Source organism: Cyprinus carpio, chromosome A9 (assembly GCF_018340385.1).
Source record: "Cyprinus carpio isolate SPL01 chromosome A9, ASM1834038v1, whole genome shotgun sequence".
Classification (NCBI taxonomy): Eukaryota; Metazoa; Chordata; class Actinopteri; order Cypriniformes; family Cyprinidae; genus Cyprinus; species Cyprinus carpio.
The window spans coordinates 6,271,268-6,283,607 of NC_056580.1; the positions used below are offsets into that span (position 1 = coordinate 6,271,268).

General features: G+C 38.4%; 1 protein-coding gene across 1 annotated transcript in view; it reads right to left on the bottom strand.

Moving 5' to 3' along the window:
* The window catches only part of LOC109095687 (E3 ubiquitin-protein ligase MYCBP2-like), an 85,655-nt gene that overhangs the window by 57,846 nt on the left and 15,469 nt on the right, over positions 1 to 12,340 (bottom strand). The window contains 11 exon segments of the mRNA XM_042763276.1: positions 389 to 553; positions 644 to 848; positions 2,095 to 2,171; positions 2,297 to 2,435; positions 5,703 to 5,776; positions 6,070 to 6,166; positions 6,361 to 6,432; positions 6,849 to 7,091; positions 9,072 to 9,268; positions 9,358 to 9,511; positions 11,208 to 11,423. Coding sequence (XP_042619210.1) covers positions 389 to 553; positions 644 to 848; positions 2,095 to 2,171; positions 2,297 to 2,435; positions 5,703 to 5,776; positions 6,070 to 6,166; positions 6,361 to 6,432; positions 6,849 to 7,091; positions 9,072 to 9,268; positions 9,358 to 9,511; positions 11,208 to 11,423 — 1,639 coding nt within the window.

A 12,340-nucleotide genomic window follows, 5' to 3' on the forward strand; every position in this document is an offset into this window, starting at 1 on the left:
GCAGTTTTTAAGAACACAGTAAAAACAACTGTGCACATTTTTTGCACATGAAACCTAAGTGATTACAATCCTGTATCCTTATCACAAATACTTGCCGCTAAATACAGAGCCAAATGATTTCAGCGATGTGGAAAACACTGACCGAAATGCAGAATCCAGTCATAAAAATTGAATTTACAATAAAGAAAATGTTGGTTTAACTTGAAGACATTGTGACATAAATATATTACTCTCGTACAGTAACAGAAAGCATTTAAGTACGTAGTCTTTTGTGAATGTGGAGCATGTACTGGCTCTAAATAATCTCTTTCACAGGAGACAGATGCATGATTTTACAGACAGCAATATGATATGCCATCATTATGAGCATCTGGCAGGTGGCACTTACAGGTACTGTCGCTGTAAATGGCATCCTTGCCAAACATGTAGAGCTCTCCATCTTTAGTGACGATGCTGCTACTGCCATTGTTGCAGGCCGTGTAGATGGCCGTCTTGGTCTCGAGTTTGATCATCTTCTTGGGTTTGTAGGGCTTTGGTTGTCTCCTGCTCTTTGCTAAAAACAGACACCATCACAAGCGGTTGATCTACGTGCAAAAACATCATCTCAGATCAAGTATGTACACGATAATAATTTCCATCATACTTGACTCTCCGTCCTCCCCTTTGCTGGCAGACCCAGTGAAGAAGACGCTCCCATCCTCCGCCACCAGCAGGGCGTGGGAGCCGTCATGGCCCACTGAGAACTGCACAATCTTGGGCGACTTAGTTACTGGCAGCTCCACCCACTTCCCAGCCGACGGGCCGCCCTGCTTGATACCGAGGCTCTGATACTTTCCAGTATAGTAGATCTGCATCAGAGGAGAGGAATTCTGCGCACAACGGCCTCAACAAATACCTCGTTAAATCTCTGCACAATGGCCACAACGAATACCTCTGTTAGATACTGAAAGATATTGCAGATTTTTAACCTAAAATGTGTCACATGGAAAGCTAATACCGTACTTCTGGAAAGAAAAACACAATAACTACAATCAATGATGACAGAAAACACACATCAGCATTTCTGCAGTCCATAAAATGTATGTGACCTTCTTTTATATTACAGGCCACAGTGTTTATTGAGAAAGTTGCCCAGTCACGACTGTTTTTACTGCTGCTGGACTGAATAATCTCCAGATAAGGTAAAGAGTGAGTTTAGTCTTACAGAATGATAAACCTACAGCAGCTCTCATATCTCGTGAGGCCTGGCACACACTCACTGCTCCCTCCCTTAAACTCACTCCATCGCTCCACATCAATGAGACACACCCAGCATCCATATTTAACTTTTAGCCACACCTGACAACGGCAGATAATAAACCGTCCATAAATTATGAACCGACATTATTTAAAAAAGCATTTTTTTTACAATTACTAATCAAGTTACTGCCAGATGGCTAAACTGTTTTATGTACTTGCCAAAGCCGATTTGTACTTGCATTTAGTTCTCAATGTGTGTCAGTTTTGGATCCGCTCCCCTGTATTTGTACTGTGTTAGTATCACGTGTAAATGCACACAAACTGTGCTCGCTTTGGCCTCTCAAACGCTCCAGCCTCACAGAGTGTCAAAGAGCCTCGCCGCTCAACTGGAAGGGTAGAATAATCAAATTACTTCCAGTTATTTAAGCATGTGTGTGGCTCTACAGGCTGCCCTTCTCTGCTGCTGCTGTTTCTTTCACACCAGAGACAGCACCACTGCTATCAGCCCTGCCTGCTAGACCTAGTGTGAACCTCACACACTGCTGAAACATGCAGCGACACACTCCCTCACTGATGCAGATTTATGAAGATTACGAAATAAATGTGCATATTTAGCTGAATTTATTAAGGGCTGTGCTTCAGTGCTTTTTCATCAAAGAGTAAAGAAAGATATATATACACACACACACTACAATTAGTTCTTAATTCGAAACATCTGCTTTATCTTTACTTCTGAGCTGATGCTGTAATAATGCAAGACAGTAGCACTTCCACCACCACATGAAAAACTGTGTTCAGATTCAGTTAAACTGAGTTAATGCAGAGACACAGAGGAATATAGAGAGTTATGTCTACCTTCCCAGATGCCGTTTTCATCAAAGCAAACTCTCTGCCAGCTCCAATCAGGGCTGCTTCCTCATCAAACCCTGTGCCTGAGGACACAAACACACACACGCCGCAAAAGAGACAACAACAAGTTAATTCTTTTCAACACGTACTTCCTCTTAAACACTGATGTGCATGCATAGATGTGTGTGCACTGAAGCAGCGCTCTCACTGATGATATGAAGGTCTTTCTCCAGGTCAAAGAGGGAGATGCCACAGGCATGAAGACACTTCCTGGCCAGTTTGAGCTGCAGTTCCTGCTGAAGGGCCGGGTCGGAGCTGGTGGCGTAGATCCGCACCACAAAGCCATCCTAAATAAATCCAAACATATACACAAAAACATAAAAGCTAAAATGAATCTGTTCATCAAATCAAGCAATCGTATGTCTTCAGAAGATTCATATGGATTAAACAAGAAAACCGCTCATCTGAGGAAGCAGTGAGTGTGTGCGGGTCAAAGGGAGAATTTAACTGTGTCAGCACTGCACACGGGAGATGCAACGCAGAAACGCACCCTCACACATACCGAGCTAGTTCCATCCAGAAACAGCTCAGTGTGTGTCAGTTCAGCAATAAGTGTGAGCAAATTGCATTAGTGAGCATGTGATAAAAAAATAGAAGACAACACCATGAAGTCTTTGATTTGCCGCCGTTAACGAGTATGTGAGTAAGCTTCCAAAAACCTCGCTCTTGCCCTTCATCCTCCCTACACTATATGTGGTATAACAGTTCATAGCATTAACCCTTACAACTTCCCCCTTAACCCCAGCACTCCCTCACTTATCATCTCTTATTCATGTATGCATAAAGAGATCTTCAAAGGCAAATATGAATTAACACAACACCCCCTCCCTGTACTGCTGCCCACTCACGATCTGCCAGTGGGTTCAATTCTAAGAGAAATGCCCACGTCCACTGCTGCAGCCCCTCCCCTGCCCCCACACACACACACACACACACACACAGCACGGCTGAAATCAGCTAAAACAAAGGAGATCAGGTGCTGCTGACAGCCATAATACCACCACTTGAGAAAAAGGCACTGATCGTGTTTGTATGATGTGCAGGGGAGGAACAGGGGAATCTGTTATCGTCTGATGAAGACTGCAACATGGAGAGAACAGGCTGTTCATTTTGGATTAATCACACAAAACATTTCCTGGGGTTCATGCATTGTTACCCATCTTTTTCATGCTTACTGCAGTCTAACAGAACAGTTTGAGCACTTGTCTCGGTTGGCTACATCACCCAGCCATCTAGCGGCTTGGCTTGAAGAATTAACTAACAGCTCCAGCAAATAATTTTTTTGAGTGGATATGACTGATTACATGATATATGATATGATTGAGTTTACCGTCAGCATGTTGCTAAGCTAATGGCAAGAAGAAGAAAAAAAACATGCAAATATTCCGTTAATAAATTTGGAGAAGGTTTTTTTTTTTTTTACTCTTTTGAAATTAGCCTCTTCTGCTCACCGAGGCTGCATTTATTTTATCAAAAATACAGTAAAAACAGTAATATTGTGAAATACTATCACAATTTAAAATAATGTTTTTCTATTTTAATATATTTTATAATGAAATTTATTCCTATGATGGCAACGCTGTAATTTCAGCTTCATTACTTCAGTCTTAATATTATTGTCATATAATAATAATATGTCATAACATTCTTCAGAAATCATCCTAATATGCTGATTTGCTGCTTAAGAAACATTTATTATTATCATCAATGTTAAAAAAACAGTTGTGCTGCTTATTATTTGGTTGGTAACTGATTTTCTGTCAGTCTCATGTTAATCTGGAGTACCTATAGAGTAGTGCTGCAGCCTTCATATCTCGGAAGAGTCATTAGCTTTATCAGATTTATACAAGACAGATACAGCTTTGCACTTCTCGCTGAAAACAGCCGAGCTCCTGGAGGCGGAGCTAAAGAGTCAATAGCACACATAGCTGTTGCACAGACATCATCTGCAAGCTGTGACATCGACATAAATAATTCCCTTATCGCTGCATTCTTTGTGAAGCTAAAGAAGGATATCTTTCCCTCACAACCAAAAGCACATCTCTTTGGTGACATTGTTGGTTTTTTGGTCAAAATTAAAATGTAAAACTTTCTTGTTTAAGTTCGTTACGACTTCTGTAACCTGACTGAAGCATGTTGACAGGTGCGCTCTTGCTCTCGTTTTGGTTGCTGTGTGCACACACTCTTCCGGGAGAAGTGCCCATACAAGAAATACTGCCCTTCCCTTTATGAAGTCATACAGGGCCATACTGGAAAAAAAACGTTCAGAAACTCATACAAACCCTGAAGGAGTGTACTTTGCACAGAAATACTCTCCTTTAAGATTCTTCAATGAACAGAAAGTTCAAAAGAACAGAATCTTACTGACCCAAAACTTCTGAGCGGTAGAGGTCAACCGATTAATTGGCCGATTTTTGGCATTTTTTAAATTAATCGGCATCGGCCGATTGTGCTGCAAATTAGGCCGATTTATAAGCAGGCGCACCGGCGGGCAGCTAAGCGCTGTTGGGGATCTCCCTCTGAGGTGCATGAGAGATGGAGCAGCTCACACTCTGCAGCAGCAGCTTGTTCACACACAGCTTCAGCTAATGGCAAGGCAAAACAGCCGTTTTGGAATTACGTTTTACCCAAATAGAATTAATGCCGGAAATTTATCATATTCATAAGTGCAACAAGTCATTTACATGTGAAAGTAGAATCACGTTTAATTCAGATGAAGCTTCTGTGCTGATTATAACATGCACGTTAACTTTCCTCATGAAATGTGTGTGTAGGGCCGACAATATCCTCCACGATGTCATCGCTCGTAGTCAGCGCACTCTTAAGCAGTTATGAGCAGCAGGCTGTGTAATATGTGTGAAATCTTTTATTTTTGTTATCACTATGGCTATTTGACTTATAGCAGTGTCCAGTGTTTCCTATACATTGAGTTATTTGTGGGAAACTGGTGTCTGTCAGTAAACAAACAAAAAGCTGCTTCAGAACTGTTTTGAGAAGGTGCTTAAGTTTTGAGCCATGTATTATTACTCTAAATTGGGCTACTACTACTATCTTGTACCCTGCAATAATAATTTGCTCAAATTCACTTTTATGAGATGAATAAAAAAAAAAGAAAATCGGCCAAACATATCGGCCAAAAAATCAGCATCATATATCGGCCATCAGCCAGTGAAAAACCCATATCGGTCGACCTCTGCTGAGCGGTAGTGCATTATACTATATTATACTCTTTTGAACATTTTTTAAATCGGTACCTTTACTGATTAGTACAATTCTTACCAAAGAAAGCCTGATACAGATCCAAGTATATTTATACTCAGTAAATATCTCTCGCTTTGTCCACCATCTTAAACTGTTTTTTTACTTGGCGCAATGCATTGTGGGATTGCCTTCATCCTGAATAATTCATACAATGCTGCCTTTTCATTTGGCATACTTACGCAGCCTAGTTTTTGGAATTGCCTTTGTGACTATGCTGCCTAAAATGCTGCCTACGAAGATAGCTCACTGGGTTTCGGAAAAGAGTGCCATTGCCAAAGAATAAAACCACTTACATCTTTGCAGGCTGCTATCTGGTTGATATATTCTCCATCAGTGAATACGATGTTCTGACCATCTGCTTGCAGGCCTGAGAAAGACAGTGACATTTAAACAGAGAAATGTGTTGATACTGTTAATACTTTACAGTTCCAGATTATAGTCCAAATAAGGCTTGCCATTAACAATCTTTACAAGATGTATTATTTTAAATATAAACTGCTTAAAAATTACTTCACAATATATCCATCGCTACACAGATTCGGGAAAATATGCCCTGTTTCAATAGAAAACATTTCAAGACAGGGGAGAGTAGTGTGCTGGACAAGCCATTTATTTGCCCTGCTCTAAGTGATCAACAGCACATAAGAGAGGTGTTTGTACCCGGCATTGTGACGGTGCCCTCCTGCTCCAGAGTCTCTGGGTTGATCTTAATGGCCGCCATGCTGTGACTGTTCATGTCTCGATACAGCAAACAACCCTGTAAAGCAAATCACCACAGGAACATTTCTTTTGTAAGGCTGTACAATGAATGACATTTCTGGTTGAAAACATCATAAGCATGTAATAAGGAGTACAATTCGTAAAACCAGAGATCAATACCTGGGCGAATCCCAGCCATGACCTTTTCTCCATATAAGCAGTAAGCACCCACACAAACACAAGGATATACACCTGGGCGAATCCCAGCCATGACCTTTTCTCCTTACGGTTCCTGATACGTGAGGTGGAGTTGTACACATGGCCCTGCAATGATACCCTCTTATTAGCACCCACACAAACACAAGGATATACAACCTGCCGCATCAGCACTAAACTACAACCACGACTTCACAAATCTCAAAACTGGAGAGGCAACTGTCAAATTAAAGCCTGAGTTAAATATAAACATTCAAACTGCACATAATGAGGTTTTATATCACCTTTTTAATTATATCATTATGTTTCTACACCATATTCGTTGTTGAAATATAAACATTAAAACAATGGCTATAAAAATATTGTCCATGTTAATATTTATTGATATGAATATTTCTGATATGCTAGTAATTACTAATCAATTACAGATAATAACTGAACTATTTATTTCCTCTGAGAACTAGCTTAGGAAACTTAACTTGTATCATTTCCATTGTAATCAGGTAAATAAAAAATGTCCTCACCCGCACTGTGCCACTGTACCCCGAGCCCACTTTGTAGAGGCCATCTTTACAGAGCAGGTACAGGAAGGATCCATCAGTCTGAAGAAGACAGCGTTCATCTTCATCGATGTTCACCTCCTTCAGAACCCATTTGTTCATCAGTGCGGCTCGCTTGATGCCGTTCCCAAACCAGTCCTGGATCTGGATCTTTCCCACCAGCACCGCCTGCACGCTCCTCTGAAGCGCGTTCAGGATTGTTGGAACTTTTGGTACACAAACACAGTCAGGTCAGATAGTTCTTGAAAATATATCTGAACATCTTAAACAGTTCGTGAGCATCCTTCCTCTTGTGAAAGCACATAAATACAGAATTATTTTTTGTGCCTTCTTGCACTTAAACAGACAAATACACAAAAATGTCAAAATGCCCGTTCTGCTGAGTATCCTCCTTAAAAAAATAATTACTTAATAAAAAAAAAAAATAAAAAAAAAAATGTATGACAGAAAATAAAACACACCCAAAAAAAACAATTATTAAATCATTATTGGAGTACACTACTTTAGTCTAGCAATTTCTGAGTACAAATTTTTCAAAATAAATCCAGCACCATTTTTTTTTCACTGTAGGTCTTAAAATGACAGCAGCCTAATATAGCCTACCTTACAGTTGATAACTTTATTTGATTTCTGTTGTATTTCATATTGTACCTGTATGCTACTCTTAAAAGCTTTTCAGTTTACTTGTCTTTAATAATGTTTGAACTTATTAGCTGGCTTGAAGTTTTCACGCTGGCCTCAAAACTAAAATCAAGAATTGGAAAGAATCTAAAATTCTGGTGTTGTAATAATGCTATTTATTAAAATACAGTGTTACATGGGTCAAAAAAACAAAAAGATTTTTGTGTAGAGGCCAGTGAAAATTTCAGCAGGACAAAAATTGGCATAAATCAAAATGACTTGGTTGGTTTGTCATTGTTTTGAATCCGTCTAATGACTCACTCCTTGGCTATATAACACTGACATGACTCACTCAGTGAAGTTACGTTTCAAAATGAACAAGTGTTGGGGCAAAATGCTCATGGAAATCCCTGTTGCTTTTTCATATAGAATAAATATTTATACATTTTTAAATATTGATGTTTACTACCATGAAACATTATATTTGTGAATATGAATTAGAATGATTAAATATTGTATAAGCTTAAGTATATTTAGTCGTAAACAAAGTGGAAAACATGTCTTCGTTATTTTAAAATATATTTTCATTGTATTTTAGTTAAGTGCATTAAACATGTACATACTGGGCAATGATGGCTGATTGGTTTAAATGAATTTATCAGATTACAAAAAATAAATAACTGTTTAAGCCATTTAAAAGCAAATGCATATATATACATAAATCTATTATAGCCTTAAAAAACTAAAAAATATAGTTAAGCTCTGCAAAGCACTTGATCTGGACAAACACGGCAACATTTGCCTGTTCTTCAGTTTCATTCTGAACCACTTTAAGTTGGACGTGTGCACAGTAAACCGACAGTGAGCGACGGCTCAGATATCACACTTCACACAAGCTATGCAAGTTACTCATGCTCCAATTAGGTTGTAGTTACCTTGGTAACAACAAATGAACTCTGAGCTTCTCTGATGTCTAAATCAGTGTGTGATACTGACAGAGAGCATTGAAACACAATTAAATAAGCAAAAAAAAAAAAAAAAATGACAGACCTATATCATGCAGATGGTAGAAGACTGATGAGTAATTGGCTGAGAGACTCTGCGCTGGCAGAATAATATAATAAAGACAGGAAATCAGAGAGATTTGACATTTTCAGGCAATTCAATTGTTGACCTCCACATGCAGTTGCGGTTCTGGCTATCACACGCTGAGAGATGAGCGCTAATGTGCTGCCATCCTGAATTCAGATGAACAGCAGCTTTTTATGCAGTCTAAAATCTCAACCTCACTTGCCAAGCCAGAAATCCACTAAACTTTTAAAACTTCAGGTACTGTTTTCTGAAGTTTGGATCCTTTAAAAGGAAATGCAGAGTTGTAGGTGCTACACACAACCAGTAACAGCACACATTTGACAGGCTTCACCACATTTTACTTTTATCATTAGATTTTCTAGTGTTTAAGAATAATGTATATTTACTAATACCTATCTGGAAACAGCGGCATCAGTGGTAGGAGCTTCTTCCTCAAAACTTTAAAACACATGCAATCTCAATACACTGACTCACCTGGATGGTCTGACATGCATGACTGCCATTGTTGGTGAGGATGGCAGACACAGCCTGGAGGATTTTGCCAGTGTCTCCCCAGGCCACCACCAGACTGAAGAGGCAGGCACAGGATAACGCTGTGAGGGTCTGACCGGTGGAGTCGTTCATCCCTGTGCTCCGCACCGTTGTCTCCAGCAGAAGATGAAAGAGAGACTCTGCAGGCCCAACGGTGGAGTCAAGATTAAAATATACAGACTCACTTATATATGTTATCACTTTATTTGAACAGGACGAGGTATCTCACCAAGCACATCTGGAGGTTCGGTCTGAAAGCTCTCCGGCTGCTGCCCCTGGAGCATGTCTAGAAGTGCCTGAAGGCTCCGTAAGCACAGTGACGGGTGCGAGAAACGAGTCTCTTTGATGAGCTCAAACACTCCACACAGCCCAATACCAATGATCTGAGGAGCAGAGGAGCATAGCTGTGAAGTAACATTCATCCACACTAGAGATTGACCAACATTACATTTTAATTGGCAACGCCAATATCTAGACAGTAGGATGGCCAATGACTGATAATCATTTAAATGTATATTAAAATGCAACAACAGCAATAAACCTTCAAGATTTGGCCTACTCAAAAATGTCGTTACAAAAACAAAATGTGTAACATCATTTAGCAGACATTGGAACAGACAATTGACTTGATTCTTAAGAACATCTTCTCATTTAAAATGATTCATTACAGAGCCAAGAACCGAACAAACCAACTCAAGAGCTGAGTCACGCATTACAAACTTTTATTTGAACTGCTGAGTCAGATTTCTGCTGCCATTGTAAGAGGGCCTACTCTGATTGGTGGATATCTCTTCAGGATTGTGGGTAATGTAGTATTTAAAAGGGAATTCTACAATTAAACATTACTTGTGGCTTTTGCAGATGCATTTAACATCACTGAACCGCTGTCTTGAAAGGTTTAAGTTATTGTTCAAGCTTAATTTCTCCACAAAAAAAAAAAATATATATATATATATATATATATTTGTTTTTTTTTTTTTTGTTTTTTACTTGTCCATCACACTCAGTTTTCTTACTCTGGGAGCACAATAAGTCAAGTAATACTTACTCCAGCACAAAAAAAACCCTTAACCGGGGATATTTTAATAAAGGAATCTTTGGGAAGTTTCTTCTTGGAAACTGTTTGTTCCTAAAAGTGCTTCCTTCTTGTTACAAGACACTGTGTTGGGCTATCATTACGAGAGACCTGGTTCATCTTTCAAGGTCATCATCTAAATCAGGAATTTTGGCTTTGTCCATAGGACATTCAAGAGAAATAACAAATTATCCTGCGTAACATCTCTCAAGGTTTGGAAATGATATAATAACAGACGCTCAACTATCAATAAAATGCCCGTCCTTGAATACAAAACACAAAAGCATCTTCAATAGTGAAGCATAAAACCCTAAAACAATTTACGAATTTCACTGCGAAATACAAGATGCCTTGTTCTTTTTTACATTTAATAGTATTTTAATGTAAAACAATATGTAATGTTCTGTTAGATCTATGATAGTTTTTCACTGTATATAGTAAGGGAACTTACCATTAACCAACTAACAGGTTTTTACCAGCATTTTTACAGTCTTTAACCATTAATATTACACTAATGTTTCACAGTGTAGTAAGCTGCCTAGCAAGAGAGCCAGCTTTCAATACTCTACGAAAGCCAAAAAATGGACTCAAAAGGTATGCAGCAAAATGATGCGGTCTTCTAAAACTGTGTTGTGACTGATGCCCCGTTATACATACTCCAAGCGCTTTTGCTACTTCTGACAACAGTACAAATGGATTCAAAACATTGCACCTGGTGCAAACACTGAGTAAGACACCTCACACAGGATCGCATGTATTCTTCACAGCTTAGGCAATCACATTTGGTAGAAAGCCAGGCCATCAATAATTAATCCAATGCTGGTGTTTGGTATCATGACCACACAAGAACCTCAAATATTATTAACAATACTAAAGTAATATTCTCATAATAATGTTATCATAAGAGATATAAAAGGCAGAAATAACAAAACAAAAAAAGGATATATACTAAAGCACGGATGACAGAATCATGAGATTGGGGTTTATTAACGTCGTTGACTGACCTTGGGGAGTTTGACGGCGGGTTCGCGGTACTCCTCCTCCTCCTCACTGTCTGAGTCGCCGCTCTGCACAGAGTTGCGGGAGGCCAGGGCCAACGCGGCCTCCTTCTGCTGCCAGTCCAGCACGCAGTGCCGTACATTACAGTAGACGTTGAACGCAGAGGGGTTGCTGTGGAGTTTGATGTCAGGCACTGGAAAGGCCCCATCCAGAGTCTCGGTCTGCCAGATGATAGAGAGACATACAGAATTAGGAGTGAGACACAGGGAGGGGGGGAGGGAGAAAGACTGATAAGAGAGAGTGGGTTATGATGCATGTAGTACTACAGGCCTTGGGGAACACTGTACTTTATTGATTTTTCTAGGGCAACTAGAGGTGCTACTGTTTGTAGGTCAACATCTACATATAAATTTCAACATGCTTTTTGATTATCACAGTTATATCAAAGCATTAAATAGTAAAGCAGAACAAACAAAAAAATAATAATATTTTCACATTTTTGTACATTCCAGAAAAATTTAAACTGGGACAAAAAATAAAATAACAAATCTGATCTCATATGGTCATAATTACTGTAATATTATAAGAAAATTATTTGTATGTATTTAGGGGTGGGCTGCATGACCAAAGACTTCTATCGCTATACAGATAATTTTATAGTAACATTGTATATATCCAGAGTTTTATGTCATATAAAACATTACTATTATAATAAATATATACACAAAGTTATAATAACAATAATTTAATATTTATTAACAATAAAATAAACAAAATATTTTAAATACAGTAAAAACAAAACAAAACAAACAAAAAAAAAATAAAATAAAATATATATATATATATATATATATATATATATATATATATATATATATAGTCAAATAAATAAAAATATTGCATTTAATTTATAAAAATATATCTTTTCATTTTCAAATAACTTCAATTATATATTTTAAAAATATATAGCATTGCAAAAATAATAAAAATAGCAATAATATTATAAACCAGACTTAATTCTGATGAGTTACATTGTAACATTCCCAATATACACACATCTGTATCTGCACATCAGTTCAGTTTCATTTCAGTGCCTCTATTTGTCACAGACAATGTATTTTTTAACAACCCCCATTTT